The sequence below is a fragment of the Pyrus communis genome, chromosome 9 (assembly GCF_041283825.1).
Source record: "Pyrus communis isolate YQ-2024b chromosome 9, ASM4128382v1, whole genome shotgun sequence".
Lineage (NCBI taxonomy): Eukaryota > Viridiplantae > Streptophyta > Magnoliopsida > Rosales > Rosaceae > Pyrus > Pyrus communis.
In genome coordinates, this window is record NC_142573.1 from 7,765,024 (window position 1) to 7,782,191 (window position 17,168).

General features: G+C 35.8%; 2 protein-coding genes and 1 non-coding gene across 5 annotated transcripts; 2 read left to right on the top strand and 1 right to left on the bottom strand.

Annotated features, from left to right (window-relative positions):
• The first annotated feature begins 8,020 nt into the window (after positions 1 to 8,020).
• Positions 8,021 to 10,836, top strand: LOC137739465 (uncharacterized). 2 transcript variants are annotated; one of them, XR_015966485.1, is made up of 9 exons: positions 8,045 to 8,659; positions 8,751 to 8,852; positions 8,957 to 9,038; positions 9,166 to 9,185; positions 9,297 to 9,357; positions 9,976 to 10,034; positions 10,352 to 10,459; positions 10,600 to 10,733; positions 10,766 to 10,836. XR_015966485.1 is itself a non-coding variant. In XM_068479037.2 (8 exons), the coding sequence occupies exons 1-8, from the start codon at positions 8,189 to 8,191 to the stop codon at positions 10,657 to 10,659; spliced, it is 963 nt and encodes a 320-aa protein (XP_068335138.2). In that variant the 5' UTR covers positions 8,021 to 8,188; the 3' UTR covers positions 10,660 to 10,836. The 2 variants fall into 2 exon arrangements, 1 of the variants encoding a protein (XP_068335138.2); XM_068479037.2 differs by having other exon boundaries at positions 8,021 to 8,659; positions 10,600 to 10,836.
• On the top strand, positions 9,621 to 9,730 carry LOC137741244 (small nucleolar RNA U19). The gene has a single exon (XR_011069271.1). It is a non-coding gene; the product is annotated as a small nucleolar RNA U19 (small nucleolar RNA).
• Positions 10,837 to 11,207: 371 nt separating the features above from the next.
• Positions 11,208 to 15,034, bottom strand: LOC137739464 (zinc finger protein CONSTANS-LIKE 9). Of its 2 annotated transcripts, XM_088699917.1 has the most exons (7): positions 14,703 to 14,961; positions 14,178 to 14,267; positions 13,355 to 14,068; positions 12,998 to 13,216; positions 12,455 to 12,759; positions 12,002 to 12,137; positions 11,208 to 11,901 (listed from the first exon to the last, which is right to left on the bottom strand). In XM_088699917.1, the coding sequence occupies exons 3-6, from the start codon at positions 13,940 to 13,942 to the stop codon at positions 12,002 to 12,004; spliced, it is 1,248 nt and encodes a 415-aa protein (XP_088556043.1). In that variant the 5' UTR covers positions 13,943 to 14,068; positions 14,178 to 14,267; positions 14,703 to 14,961; the 3' UTR covers positions 11,208 to 11,901. The 2 variants fall into 2 exon arrangements, with proteins under 2 accessions (XP_088556043.1, XP_068335137.2); XM_068479036.2 differs by lacking the exon at positions 14,178 to 14,267 and having other exon boundaries at positions 14,703 to 15,034.
• Positions 15,035 to 17,168: the final 2,134 nt, after the last annotated feature.

The window sequence follows — 17,168 nt, forward strand, 5'->3', positions numbered from 1 at the left end:
CAACAGGACAATTACTAATTATACAACACCCAAAGGTGACCATACAATGGTGATAATATGTCAGAGCTGTCGTGGATTCCTAGCAAGCCACCAAAAAGCACTCCTAACTAGAACCTGGAAGGACGCAAAACAGAAAGTGTGAGTGGGCAAAAACAAAGCTTTTCAAAACCATTTCAATTACGAAAGATAGTAACCCCTCGCCATAAAACCTGTATAATTTCTCAGAAAATAGAATACATATCTATACCACAATCATGCTCAGAATAACAAAATTCATAAATATGCCATGTCGAATATCTTAGCATAAAAATTGTAAGCCAGGTGATATAAATCAATGCAAATGATCACCTAACGTGACCTGTACGGCTGAATCTAGAGCTCATCCATCTAGCTGAAGTCACCTAACATGACCTGTATGGCTCAAATTCACATCTCAACAAATATACCTGCACACGAGTCGAAACCACCTAAAGTGGTCTGTACGACTAGACTGGGTGTAAATAAGTATGCTCAAGTGCTATGATCACGCGAAGACTGTGCGAATAATCGTGGGTCACCTACGAGTCGGAACCACCTATAGTGGTCCGTACGACAAGACTGTGCACCTAACTTAGATCAAAGATGAGCGTATGGTGCGGGAGGTGAACATCACGTGAAGGACTGTGCCTTAACTCTGGGTGGGAGCACTAACACCGGGGTGTAGGTTTATGAGCTATCAACACATCTCACATAATCATCAATTACATAAACAATCTACAACTCACCTGGTATTTACTTGAGCGTCCATCACATCAAATCACAATATGCACATATCATACAAATTCATAATCTAAGCATAAATCAATAGGCATGACAGTTCAAACATAATTTCATTTAAACATATTTTCTAGGAAAAATCTCAAGTATATAGGTATATACGGAAAACTAAAAGCCCGTTCACTGGTATGCAGAAGGGTCGTAGCCCCCAAGTCTCGATTTGCGCTCGTCCTGAGGATAAGTCTCACTTATATGCAAAACAACTATATAAACGTTAATTTAAAGCACATAAATGAAACTAGCTAATAACTTCTCATACAGTGCTCAAATGGGGTGTTTGAATATACCAACGTGATCTACTCAACACCACAAACATCCCCATATTTTTAGAAAAATTTTCCGATCATCCACGTGCTGTCATGTGCCGGCAAGGGCATTGCCAGACGCATCCTCATGCACGTCCAACCCTGACGGAAACTTAACTGCCGTTAGGAATATTCCGTTAAACATACTTGACACCGTTAATCGCCGTTAAGAATATTCCGTCAAAGTTGACGAAATATTCTCCTTTCTTCTCCAGTGGATCGTCGGACTCCGCCACGGGTAGCCGTCTGTGTCATCGGAAACTGAAAAATTTTCAAAGCTTGATATCTAGGCCAATTCTCAACCAAATTTTATGAAATTTGTACCAAAATGAAGCTTAGGATGAGACAAACACAATCTTACCACTTTGGAGTCCTAAAAACAACGGAATCTCGCTGGAAGAATTCGAGGAAACCAACCAAACCCTGCAACTAAATAAACTCGAGTGTTCTTATGTCAAAACCACTCCAAAATTGAACCCACATGCTAGAAAAGCAAGAGTATTACCTTCTTAAGTCTCAAAACCACTTAAAACCCTTTGCGATCACGTCGGAGGAAAATCACCCCTCACCGGAGTTCGGGTAACTCGAGTTCCCGTGAACTGTTCGCCGTCCCAAAGGTACCACTCAACTCGTGAAGTCACGAGGAGTACGATGGTGGTCTTAAACACCTCGATCTGTGAGAGATGACGAGAGTTGAGGAGATGACCGTACGAGTGTACGGACGAATGGAAAAAAAATCTGAGAGAGAGGGTCAACGGGATTGGATGCGTGTGTGCGCGCGCATGTGGTCTAGTTGGCAACCAAACAAAATCAACACAATCTTACTTCCAATTAGGTCCAAAAAGTTAGGAAAAAAAATAGATGGGTCTAAAAGCTTAGCCCATTTACACACACAACCACACAACGTTCAAGGGCAAAATTGTCATTTCACGCTATCGATAAAAATAATTCGGGACGGGCTGTCACATGGTATATTCATCAAAATTAACCAAAAAAATTATTGTATCAAAACATGGGTACATTCTTCAAATCACAAAAAAAAAAAAAAAAGGCTGAATAACATTAGTAAATTTCTTCGATTAAACTTGACATGAATACATTTTAAAATCAAAGAAAAAAGAATGTTCCCATATAAGTTTAAAAATAGATTAATAAAAATTGAATGGATTTTATATTTAAGAATGAGTACATTTTAAGATTTAAAAGTTTTACATGAATGGGTATATATAATTAGCATGGGTACATTTAGCCAAAATAATAATAATAATAATAATACTAATAATAAAAGGGTACAAATACAAATAAACTTCAAAAAATATGGGCACAAAAAAAAAAACGATACGGGTACAAGTTAAAATTGAAAGGAAAATTGGTACAAATTAAAAAAGAATTATAAATTAAAAATGGGTACAAACTAAAACTAAAAATATATGATAAAAAAATTTAGTCATAAATATAAATATACTAATTGTAACATTTTTAACATTAAATGAATATATTTAGAAATAAAAAAATATTTTATTATTGAAATAATTAATTATGTTATTAATACCCAAGAACCTTGATCAAAATTTAAAAAGGAATAGGATTTTAATCAATGGAATAGCCAAAGAAAAGATGAGAACTTAATTTCTCCTAAGAAAATTAAACCTATATATGCATGACGTAAAATGTTCTAACACTAAAGCTATACGTAAACTCTTACAACGTTACACATTATTTGACTTTAATTTGTATGAGGTTGATTTTGGATTACCATGCCGAACTTTAGTTCCCAACTTGATTGCGATAAAGATTGAGTATAATATCAAAACATATCTGATTCTTCCAAACTTTCATCCTAATCATGTAGATAACTTCCATCTTTGAGAATGCCTACCTTCCAATTTGTGATTGATAATGATATGTGAAATGTACTATGATTTTTTCTTCGAATCATAATAAGTAGTTTGGTACAATAAGACATTTTAGTGATCGATACATGAGCAAAGAGTTAGAAGCTTTCGTAGTTAACAATGTTTATTTATACACTCGATGTCTGGTATTATTCTTCATTTATATTACCCTTCAAGAAATGACTTATGACGTAATATTACTATACATGCATGGTAATAGTTAATGGACGTGGACTAGACCAACATTATTGTTGGTGACTCCACTGGCTGTCAGCTGGTGCACGCACATATGGACATGGACCTGCACATGCACAGTTTGATGTGTAACCTGGAAAATATTTTAAAGCCTGACAAGTTCAGACGGTTGTGGATGCAATAATACAGATCCGACATGCATCAAGCACAAATTTGATGATGAAATATATAAAATATAATATATATAAAAAAAAAAATAAAGGAGTGGAAAGTAGGGATAGGCAACGATTATAGCAGACGGGTAAACGTGATTATTTATTCATAATTAACTGTGATTATTTATTCATAATTATTTATGCTTATACCTGCATAACCGTTTACCTGTTGAGTAATTACCTAAACAGTTATATTCATACTCATAATTGTTTATAAACGGTTAACCATACCCATAACCGCATACTCATTTAACCATAACTGTTTAATACCTATTTACCCTTTTTAACCTGTTTATCCAATTTTTTTTTTTTTACCATTACCCCTTTTTCTCCCGTCATCTTTTTAACAACTTGAAAATTAAAAAAAAAATTGTCATAATATTTTTTTTTTGACAATTAAAGACCGTTATAGGTACATTCATCATACATCTCTATATTTTAATTTTTTAAGTCCTTATACCATTCCAATAATTGAAATAATAGTTTACGAACGATATTTTTAATTGTAACCAATGAAGGTAATATAATATTTGCTAAGTATTATTGGGTTCCGAAAATTGTTTCGAAGTCATTTCAGTCAATTTCACGGTTACCTGCAAGGAATTTAAATTAATTTGGCGAATTCCTTGTGGATGAGAATTATCATTCCTGCAGCAGTGTTATTGAGAGAAGGATCGATGAATTCCTTGCTTATTTATTAGGTGCTAAGTATTATTGGACCAAGAACATAGTTTGTGTTAATTTTATATATATAAAATAAATGTATAAACGGTTACCTGTTTATAACTGCGGTTAATACCCATAATCACCCATTTAAATTTCACGAGTAAACGGTTATACCCATAACCGTAACCGTGATGTTTAAATAAGCAGATAACTGCATGTATTTTGCCCATCCCTAATGAAAACCCTAGATTCTGGATGCCTCTTTCTCCTCCTCCAATGGCTCTCCTAATCTCTTCACAAATTAGCATTCCGGAATTTACAGCAAATCGGCATCTTTAAACCCTAAACTCTAAACTCGAAACAACAGATTACCAACATTCTCATACTTTCAAGGACTGTCTAAAATATGCATGTTATTATTTGTGAGTGAAATCTTCATGTGCTTTTAGTAATAAACGACATTCGTCAAAGTATCTAAATTACGAAAAAAATACATTTCCTTTTGGGTGCGCACAAGTTTATTTTAGTCAATACAATTACGTTCGTGTCGGCATACGGTATCATTGTTTTGTTTTAAAAGGAGAGAGGAGCCGTGTAGTGCCATAGAAGTTCGCTGAACTTCAGCCAAAACCAGCTGATAGGAAAAGCCTGACAATGATGTGGTATCAGGTGAATTTCACGTGCTCATCCATCTCTTATCTGACTGAACTTGTATTGTCAATTTGCAAACCCTACCTCTCGTTGCCATCTTGAGTGCGTGCCCATTGACATCGATTTTTTTATATTATTTTTTCTCTCACATTATTTGTCCTTTTTCTTGAACAAAATTCATGAGTTCACTCAATGCAAGTTATTTGTAAAATAGACATTCCCCTTCATGTAATAAGTTTGGATTTTTAAGAACATCTATTTTATTAGATTTACTTTAACTTTTAAAATAAAACTCAAAATTTATATTTTAAATTTATCTTAATTTATTTTAATTCTTAGACCAAATATGAATTTTAACCCAAAATTCATTTTTTAGACAAATTAGCCCATAATTCTCCCTAGGTTAGTGGGCAGACCCTTTTTTTAGTTTTATATTTTTAAATTTATTGAATCCGACGATTAAGATTTAATATAATCAAAGCTAACAATAAAAAATAATAATAATCTAAAGGTCCAAATTTAAATCCAACGGCTAAAATATATATATATATATTTTAAATTCATGTGTTTGATATTCTATAGTATTGTTCCACGAGTTTCATAGTGCCAGTTTAGTGACTTTCAATATTTATCGGAATCTAAATATATTTTGGTTAAAATGTTCATAAAATTAAATTAGGATAGCCTACATAATTTATATTTTTTTTAAATGTTACTTTAAGAAAAAATTAATTTTAAATTCATTCTTTAATAATCTTGGCTAAAAATTGATCCCAAAAGGTTGGAGCAGAAAAACTGTTTCTAGGTTAAAAACCTAAATATTTTAGGTTTTAACCCAAGGATTGAAGTTGGTCTCATTGATAGAATACAACCATATTTTTATATTTCATTAGTAGATATATGAGGAAAAAAACAGACATATAATTGTATACAATTTATTACTTTAAAAAATCTCTCATTTAGAAGTAGAGTATATCCAAAGGTACCCATTTTTAGCTAAATTTTGCCTAGAATTGCTAGAAAGTCATTCTAGCTTGTCAATTTTTTTATAGATTTGTTTGTTCTCTCTTTCAAAAACACATCAACATGTGCACGTGAAAGATATAAACAAAAGAAGTAGATAGCTCACCACTAGAAGTATGTCACATCCTGGTCCGGGATGTGATGGGATCCAGGCAGAGATGTGATAATTTAGGAAATTATACAAGTGTTATAGCAAAGAGTTACTGCCTTTGGTAATTGAAATTGATTTGAAAAGTTTTATTTTGCTCACTCACATTTTCTATTTTTTGCACCCCTCTAAGTTCTAGCAGCAGAGTTTCGTATCGACGAAGATTCGTGGCACTTTTCAGTACAAATGTCTTCTTATGATGGTGTAATCATTATCTTACCTTACTGTACTATACCTATGCTATGTATCACGCGTGAAATGGGTCCAAACCCGCTCATCGCGCACTCGTGTACTTAAGCACTTTTAGATTTTAATTTATTCACATTTTATACACTATCACACTTTATGGCATCGTCACCTTCCAGGTGTCGGCTAGCACAACTCGATTTGGGGTTCTAGTGGACATTCCGGGTCGGGATGTGTCAAGTATATATATCTCATCATATCATCACATTTTGGAGCTTAAAATTCAAGTTATTTGCATATTGATGGATGGTACTGTTTACACATCTTTTTTTATCTTCTATACACTCATTAATTTCTATTTTTTAATCCCTTCAATTATTCGATTCGACAACCAAAAATTGGGAGGAGTATGTAAAAGATAAAAAAAAAAAATGTATGAATAGGACTATCCTATAGATTTAGTCATGTTAACTATAACAATATGCTTGATCCTTTGCATCCAAATTTAAATCCTCTTCCGTGTCTTTCAAATGAATTCATAAATTATCCATTCGGTTGCCAAACGTATGCAAATTTAGCCGATTGAAGTAGTAGTTTCGACAAAAAAAGTAGTAGTAGTGGTAGTAGTAGTTCACCAACACTAGGACGAGACCAAAAAGCCAATCATCAAGCCCAAGTTGGTCGCCCAAGCCCGTTCCCCCCATCTCATTGTAATGTCTTTCATTTTCTCTCTTGCAAAAGGCTCTCAAAATTAAGGTTTTTAAAAACGTTAGAAGTTGGCCGGGCAGTGGATTATGGCCTAGTGCTTAGATGGCTGGACGGTGACATAGGCGGATTTGAACAAATTTGTTGTATATTGTATAAACAAATGCTTGCTTATATTTAAAAAAATACATAATTGCACTATGATACACATATTATGAAATAGAATGACATATAGATTATAAAGTATTAAAATATAATAAAAATATGGGGAGCAAGTATATAATATATGGTCATCTAAGTATTTAACAAGTCTCTTATAATTTATCAAAAAAATAAAATGCAAAATGAAAGTTATCTATTTTCTATCAAAGTTAGAGTTGCGACCTAGACGAGCTCCTAGGCAAGTCTGAACAAAAGCTTAAGCAGGTTTAGACATCATTTCTTAATTTTCAAACACCTAAAGATTAATCGGACAATGACCAACTGCGTAAAACAGTGCTCACAAATTGAAAGACGTTTTTTGCATTCATGATTTTTCTCTCCAAGAGCATACCGCCTCTGTAACGTTGCATGTATAAAGATAACCTTACACCGAAAAAATCAATTTCCTTCAAGATTTCAGATTTACTCTGTTCGGTATAGAACAAAGTAAACCTTAATTACTAAGAGCAAAGATAATCACACACGTAGATTAAAAAACCTTATTTATGACGAATAGAACACTAATCGACTATTTGATGGCTCTACTTAAGTATGGCTTCATATTTTTCATCGTGCATGAATTTTATGTGATGCACATATTAGTAGTCATACTGCGATAAAGCTTTCGGTTTATGACAATTGAAATTGTTTTAAAAAGTGAAAAGGTACCAACAGAAACTGTTTAAGTTTTCAACAAGTAACAACCTAAATTGTTCGTGACAAAATCGATGAAGATCAAACTTGCATCAAAATCCACAAACATAATTTACTTTTCGCCTCTCAAATATTGCATCAAGTGCTGCAATTGGAAAAGAAAAAAAAACTAATGAAAAGAGCTTAAAAATTTTGAGTTTTAACGATAAAAACAAAATAAAAGATAAAGTGAATAGTACAGGATTGACTTTTTAGTGTAAAAATATGATTTTTCGTTAAAGTGAATAGTACGGAAACTTTTCATTAAAGTTCAAAAAAAAAACCCTTTAGTAAAACGACATCGTCTAAAGAAATATTAAAATGACAAGAATAGGGCAAACCATCTTCTTCTTCGCGAGTAGTGCCGCCGGGTCACAGTTCCTTCTCTGGTATTAATTATTCTTTGTTCCCAGCCAGTTATCGGCTGAAGCAGCAGCGGCGGCGGCGGCCAAAGATTCAACCTTGATTTGGTCTGGAGCACAGGACGCCATGGCCGAAGAAAACCATCTTCCAGAAGAAGCAGCAGAGCCGAGGAAGCGGAAAATAGGGAAGAAGAAGGGCTCCAAGGCAAAGAAGAGGGCGAAGATGTTACATTCGTCGGAGGAAATCAGAGCCATGAAGCCGAAGAAGATTAACAAGAAAATGAAGAAACTGTTTCTTAAACGAGCCCGGGAGTACGATTCGGAGGAGGAGGAGGAGTCCAAACAGGAACATGTGAAACCGAAACCGCATCCGCAACCGTTGGGAAACAATGAGGAGGAGCCGAGTGGCGGTGGTGGGTCGTCTTCAGGGGAAGAGGCGGAGGAGGGTGTTGGTGGCCGCAATAGGGATGATGGCTTTTCGGATGACGAGGAGCACGGCGAGATTCTGCCCGGAATCATGAAGTTTTCGGAGGGTTGCAAGGCGTTTAGGTTGGCATTCAGGAGTATAATCAAGAAGTCTGTTTCTCAGGATGCAGTGGTGAGTTATATAGAATTGAGCTGCTATGTCTAATTCTTTAGTTTTTGGGAGTTTTTTGTGTGTTAAAGGAAAACGTTTGATTGCTTTGCAGGGACCCGTGATGTCGGCGCACAAGAAGCTTGTTGCAGAAAAGCTTGCCGAGGAGCAGACCGAGCGCAAGGCAAAGGGCGAGGCTAAGAAGGAAAAGCACACGGTAGTTCACAACTTCGATTTTGTTTTTAATTGTGATGTGTATGCATCCAACATTTTCCTTGAGAGGTTTAATGCTTATTTGTGTAGATCGTTTTGATTTGATAGGTGATAGAAAAGGGGCATGTGATGCCGGCCAACTATTTAGACACACACGAAAAGTTTCTAATCGGTGTTGCTACTAAAGGAGGTACCGAAATTTTTCCCACTTGGTTAAGATATATGTGATCGAGTGTTATTTGTCTTATGGGAGTTATCAAATTTGTTTCTCATACTGACTTAGCTCACATTTACCGTGTGCAATGCTGGATGTTTAGTGGTGAAGTTGTTCAATGCTGTAAGTTGCTTTACGCGAATCTAATTGTTTGCTTGTTCTTAATTTTATGATAATAAGATTGTTTCCGTTGTGCCACATTGAATCATGAGCTCCTTTTTATGTCTAATGCAGGTCAACAAGGCACAAAATGCTCAGAAAGGATTGAATCCTTCCAAGTTTAAAGATGCCAAAGGTGTGTTCTTAGTACTGCGGCTACAATTTGACACCCTCATTCTTGCCAATTGCGTTGTTAGGTTTCAGATATTAACTCTGCTTGAGTTAGTTCTAAAATTTTACGCTGAAGTAAAAGCAATCTGTTGCGATCATATCGTATACAGGGTTGAACGAACCTGCGGTAGTCTCTAGTCTCTGTTAGTAATAGTTGTTTTGTGATGCTTTTTTTTTTAATTTATTTACTGCCTCTTTGAGTAGCCATATGAATTGATTTGGATTTCATATTGGCTTAGTTAGGAGGCATATATTAATTCAGTGTATGCGGTGAGGCCTTTTGAGGGGACTCTTTGTCTCTTCCTCATCAATTGTCCTCCAAGCAGCCTCACACAGTCTCTAACTAACCGAAAGATCTTTTCCACTGTCTTACTTTACTCACCGAGTCACCTTCCATGATAATTGCATTGTTATGCCATATATACTTATGATCCTTGCTCAGGTTTTTTTTGGGAGGGGGGAATTATTTTATGCTTAGTTATTTTTGTTGGTGAGACCCATAGAGCACTTGTTTGTTTAAAGTGTGGAAACCTCTGTTCAATATATGTGTTTAATCTACCTATTGTTGTTTAAATAATTTCAGTGATAAAAAAGCGGAGGAAAGAAGCATTCTTTTCCGAGTTGGGCAAAACATCTTTGAAGGTTAGCTGCTTTTTCCTTTATCAGTTCCTTTCCATTCTCCCACAGCATTTTACCATCTTGCTGTTCGGTCACTGGTGGAAGGAGTGGTTGTAGACATTCTTGTTTCTTATATTCAAAGATTTGAACAATCATATATGTTATGTACCATATATGGTTGTAGACATTCTTTGTTCGTATATTCAAAAATTTGTTTGGAGGATCGATATCTGATGTTGAAGGTCCTTTCCTGATATGTAACTATCTTCCTATCACTTGGTTCCATAACATTGTTGGCAGTGCCAAAGGCCAATGTTTACTGAGAGTGATTTAACATGCAGGCTCACACGTCTAAAGGCGCAGTGGATGGTGAAGGGCCTGCCTGGGCACCATTAAGAGATAATTACATGCTCACAAATCCCAAATTGAAAGACTGGGATAAGATGCCGGTAAGCATCTGTAATCACATCTTGGTTAAGTATTTCACTTGTCAAAGACACTCTCCGGCACTCACCTAAACACGTGACACGATACACTTCTAGCTGCTATTATTGATTCCAGTGACATGTGCTCTGCAATTTTCATACAGGATACCGTTGCGGAAGATGACATTGGAAGGGTGGCTGGAGATAGTTCCGATGATGATTGATGCTGTGGAACTGAAGAAACAGCTCTGTGCTGATTGCACACTTTTTGTAAACTTATGTTATCCTTGTTGCTACTGCATAGGAGGAATTTTGTTTTCGATTTCTACCGGTCGTTATAAATGAGTGTTTTATGATGCGATTGGCGAAAATATGTACATGATCAACCTCTTCTGCTTTCAGTTTCTCTTTTCTTGCTCTTCATTCTGTGCAAAATTTTCTTTTACCTTGTTTTTTCGGTTTTGCTTGACCTCAATTCTGATTCCACACTTTTTAGCCTTTCTACCATACCTAACGAAAACTGACCGCATGATATACGATAAACGAACACAATTTGAAGATCCTCACAAAGAGGATCCTCTTGGTTCTACCATGACATTCGGTTTTGAGGGTCGAGCTCCTTGATTTGAGAGCAGAGCATTGAAATGCTACAGAAGATGATGCTATAGAAGATGATGGTTGCCATCACTGAATTGTTATCGTTGAAACAGAAACGTTTCCGAAGATCTTCAGATCGCTTGCGAAACTGAATACGTTTTTGATACAACAGAAAAAACGCAAAATTGACAATACATTATCAGTTTTGAATACGATACACTAAAATTACAAGGTGAACTGAAGTCCAGTTCAGATACTTATACATTTTATGACAACAAAAGCGAATAACATCTCCCTCGGCATGACTACAAACTAACTGCATATGCAAACCATCCTGTTCTTGTCTACCCAGGCCAACAAAAATGAAACCGAAAAATTTACAAGTTCGAGTTTAACGTTTTACCTTACGAAGTCTTGTGTCCGAGCTCATAACTCTCAACGGCATACGTACAGATCCTGTGTATGTCAAATGAACAGAAAAAAGGGAAAAAAAGAACAATCGCAGCTAATCTAATGGTCTGGAAACTACATGTGTTCAGCCACCAAGATGCCGTGGCAGCCACTTTTATCGGAGCAGGAGGGCGAAAAAATATAATAACAGGACAATCGAGACATCAAGCATAGTAATGGTTTGGAAGACCAATGTGAATCCTCCCGGGAGAACAATTGAACTGATGAACTTCTCCCAGAGAAACATAAGGGGAACCAAACGCTCTGGATAGTGTCATGATCAATCAATCTGTCATCGTGATGTAGAATCGAAAGTTGCTCCTCCACTTTATTAGCGAAGCATCAGAACCTGGCCGTTTGCATCAATTCTTATCTCCGGACGAAACCAAGGCCCTGTGGTACAATCATACATCTTTTCACTGCACAAGAGAGATGCATCAGTTTCTTCTCCCGTAACTTAATAACAATCAAACAGCAATTGTTTCTTTTGTTTTATAAAAAATTGGTTAAAAATTGTACTCAATAGCTTCTGGTTCTGGCCTGGTTCAAGGGGTCGTAATCATAAGCTTCACCAGCTTTAATGAAGCGGCCCTTCACACGCTTTCTTACATCCGCCCTTGCTTTGCGAGAAGCATACCTCACCCTTTTCTCAAACCTATCAAAAAGACAACAGAAAATATGGATGTTCAGTTGAGAGGAACAGCGCAAAATTTCATGACCAAATAAGACTTCCGTGAAAGTGTAACCACTTCAACCAGAAGAAAGTACAGAAAGAAATCAAGACACCCTATATAGTTAAATCTTCTATAAACGGTGAATAATAAGAAAAAAACATAAGACTACTCCGAGAAGTGGTCATACAAAGAGGTGAAGAAACTAGAAAAAAATTGCTGGCTGAATAAATGAATGATAAACAAGTAGCAGTGTGCGCATGCGCGCTTGCTAATATATTTATTTTTGGAGTACACTTACTTGCGTGCCTTCTTCTTTTCCTTGTAACGCATAACAGCATTACTACGGTTAGCCGATTGCATGGAACTCTCAGGGCAAGGAGAACACCATGGCGGCTCTCCCATGAGAAGCATTGAGGAAGCCCCACAATCTTGACAATCACCAGCACTGCTCTCTCCAGTAACGCCCGAAAATGAAAGGTTTGAATGTGCTTGTTTTACCGGAAAGCAAATAATTGGGTCAGTTTTCGTACTCATTACAGAATCAGCAGATGCCGCGTTACTGCACACTGGCTGCGGTGTATTTCCCAGTCCAACTGAAGACCCCTGAATAAAAAAACACTAATAGTTAACCACATGTACACTTTATAAACTCAAATCCGGACATGCTTACCAACTAAATTAAGAAAGAAAAACGCAAAAGTTCAGAATGGCTACTTGTAAGATAAAAATAAGGCAAATTTTTGGCTACACAGTATAGTCTAAAGACAACAGCCCAGCCAATGAACAAATAGAGATCAAGAAAGTTCGATCGCAAAGCACGAAAGTAAGGAGACAAAATTACCTCAGCAGCAACCGCATCTTGATAATCCCTGGACATGTTCCTTGCCCCAAACAAGCTATCAATCCCACCATTCTTGAAAAGCTCTTCAGAGTGATTGAAAGATACACCAAACAGTTCATCATAATTTTCAAGATTCAAATCCATTTCATCCATATCGAAACCATCATAAAGGTCATCATCTTCAGGGAGTCCAGAACCTTTGGGCCCATGAGAGTACAGCTGTATAATCATGAACACGAAATTGCAAACGTCATTGATGAAGAATTTTAAACTTAGAACAAAATCACACACAAGGATTTAGAGAATAGATTGTCCCCAGTGTTGTATTGAGATCATAATTTTGGAAAAGAAAATTACCTTGGGCAATGAAGCATTTACAGATCCAGACAGCTGGCCAACAACATGACGAGCATGATTACGTTCAGGCAACGAAGGGGAACCAACCAGAACACCAGACTTATACATGGAATGCGTAGCATTCACTTCATCTGCACCGGATGCATTTTTCCTAGTGTTACTTTCACTTTGGTTCCAATCAGTTGCGGTGCTGTTGTCAGCGATGCTCATCAATCCCATTTCCTGCTCGCAAGCAGATTCTCCGTTAGAAGGTAATTCTGATACAAATGACCAGATAGACGACAGTTCGGCAGATGATGGGCAGCCAGTGTAACAATTAAGTGTCTGCCTCTTATGCATGGAAGCTGAGGTAGATGCTTCGTGACCCATCCAATCACAATTCTGACAAAGAGACATTCTCTCTTCTGTGCATCTTACAAATGCGGGTTGCGAATTGCATCTATCGCAAATAAGTATTCTCGAGTGACGCCTAGAGAGGGCATTTGCAGAGTGAACATTTCTATCACACGATAAACACAAGCATGCATCATCAGACCGGCAGTACACCATGGACCTTTGATTCCCGCAGAAATCACACATGTAACCCATGCTTCAACTTTTTTTCTCTCCTCTTCCAGTCAAAAATTTCCAAATTGTATCCAAACTATATACGAATCTAACCGAAACCAGCTTCTCAGAAAGACAACAATTCTGCTGAATATATCTGACTACAACCTTCAAACAACATCATAAACAGAAATTCAGTATTATTGCTGTCAAAAGATCTTACAGGAAGAACATGAACAAGTTTTCGTAGAGAACGAAATCGAAACAAGGAACTTACTATGTCAATTATCAAATACATAAAAACTTTCAGATAATTTCTCACTTGTCTAGGAGATGCTCCAAGTACTAATCTGAAAAAAATTGGACCCTAAATCCAAAATATCATTTCAAACAAGGGCTTCACAACATCAAATTCATACAAAAAACCAAATTTGCAGATATCAAGAAAATATAACCAGCCAGTAAAAAAAGTAAATAAATTTAACAATCTTGCATCACCAAAAACACAAAAAGTACAAACTTTTGGGTGAACAGACAGATTAAACAAGCTTTTCAGCAAAGATTTTGGCTTCAAATATCTCCTCAAAACAAAAAAAATGAATAAAAGGGTAATTCAATTAGGCCCTACATATTATTTCACACCATCTGAATTTTCAGATGAGAATTGTCAGACCCACCAACAGAGGAAAAATCAAAGTAAATCTACTACAAACACCCAATAAAACTTTGAACTACAAATAAGCCTGAAAATTAGTAACAGAAACAAAAAGCCAACATACAGAGAGCATTCAGGAAACTTTACCAAGAGAGAGGAGGATAAGATCGGTGTACAGGCAGCTTTTGAATTTTCTTTTTATTACAAAAGAAATACAAATCTACAAGCTTCTGAAGGAACCCTAAAGGTGTGAACTTTTTTGGGTTTTCTGGGATTTTTTTTTTTTTTGGTTGGGAGAAGGGGGGGTTTCCCAAATTTTCTTGCTCTTCTTGTGTGGAGATGAGAAGGATAGAAAGATTGGGTTGGGGAAGAAGGGGAGGGGTGGGTGTGAAGGTGTCAGAGGGGCTCCAAAGATGGTGACTTCAGCAAAGTTGATCAAAAGTGCATTACTTGGTGTGGGTCCCTGTCCTTTTCATAGTGAAAGGAAAAAGTTAGGCCCTTCCCTTTTCTAGGTCCCTCCATCATATAAATTCGTATTTAATTTTCCAAGCTAACTCTCTCTCTGGTTCTCTGTTTTTCATTTTATTTGGGAATTCTATTTTCCTTTTTTTTTGTGTGGAAATAAGGTGGGAGAGCGGTTTAAAAGTGCGTTCTCATCTTTTTCGGATTATTTTTATCTAATTTTTCTCATCAAATAATTAGAATCTTTAAAATTTGATTCAACGACTAAAGTTATTATAATTTTTAAAGTAAATCTTTATTTTTAATCGTTAAATCAAATTTTAAAGATTTGAATTGTTTGATGAAGATGATTAGATAGAAAGAGATCCAGAGGATCCCTTTCTATGGACGAATTCCACATGTTGTTGGCATGTCACATGTCCTAGTCTCTTATCTCACCATCTGTCTCTAGATTTTTTGTTTATTTGTTTCCCTTGGTCTGATTTTTTCCCTTTGTTATTTTTTTCTTCTTACAAAGTAATGTTCTATAATAGTTGAAGGGTTAGTTTGAAAGTGTTTTTAAAATGTCTGAAAGTATTTTGAGAAAAATATTTTTGGTACTAATCTTTAGTAAAAATGCAAGTGAATCTTTGAAAAGCACTTAAAATGCTTCAAGCAAGAAGCACCGGTTATATGCTTCTTGCATGAAGCATTGTAAGTGCTTTTAGAGCCAAAAAACGTTTTCTCAAAAAACTCTTTCAGCCATTTTAAAAGCACTTCCAGACAAGTCTTAAGATAGAATCATATCATATAGAGCTAATTTGAACTTTTAATACCTTAGATGCTGATGTAAAGGTTTTATTTGAACTTAATAAACGACTAATCTATTTTACAGGGAGGAAGATTTGATTTCAAATGTAAGTGAACAAATACAATGTACTAAACAACTGGCTACAATTAAATTTGTCTCCCTTTTAAGATTGTGATAAAATAACACTTTAATTTACGAAATAAGAGATTAGATTAACAATAAAATAATGCGCTCGTTAACCGACTTATTTCGCATCTGATTTGATTTTAGTTTTCATTTGATTGTGATGCCTTAGACGGCCATCCAATCCAATCTTAGGGTACTTTTCTTTTGTACCCTCCCCTAGCTGCTACATCCCCATAAATCCAATCCTTTAAGCTCTAGAAACCTTCATATGAGTGTGGACGAGGCAACTTGACATGAACAAGACTCTCCAAAAAGTGAAAATAAAGTCTCAAATGTGCAATATATTAATTTGACATTCAAAATTAATAGGTCCTCTCATGAGTCATATGTCATGGGACCTACTACACCCTACAATTGCACATTTTACTTCCTAAGGCCTACAATAACTACGGTGCATCCATCTCACCTTATACTTTACATGCATTGCTTATTACACAATCTGATTAGAATCGAACATGTCCGTCGTACATGATTGAATTGGATAAAACCATAATACACCATAAGGATAAGGTTATTGTGTATGAATGTACCTTTTCTTACCTTTCTAAAAATGATAGATTCCATACCTATTATGGCATCGGAATTGATCGTGAAAGAGACTTGCATGTAACTATGTGTATACTTCTTCATTTTTGTTGTTTTTTCTTAATGATGATTCTTTACCTATAATAACATCTGAGCTAATTAGAAAAGAAATTTACATGCAATAAGGTGTATGTATATTCATTTGTTTCATGTTTGTTAATGACGATTTATACCTATTATATCCCCAAGGTTAATTAGAAGAGAACTTACATGCAACGAATGTACAATGTTACGTCTTCGTTCTCTCCTCAAATGACCACGTGACTTATCCTACAATGAGAGAAGCAAATAGTAAAAGAAATATAGCGCGTTGCAATTAGAGGTGGCTAATACCCATTAAATTTGAATTCACCTTACACCCTCATCATTATTACCAATTCCACCTCTATATTATGTTGATATTAAACGGGTTATAACGAAGAACCATTAACAATCCAACAAGTTAATTTGCCACCTCTAATTGCAAGTAAGTTGCTTCCCAAACTTAGAGTTAACCCCCAATATATCGCAAAAGCTAGGGTAGTTGTTTATCATACCAAAATCATACAAATGGCCAAACCCCAAAGGAGTTGGAAGCAACAAAAAAAAAT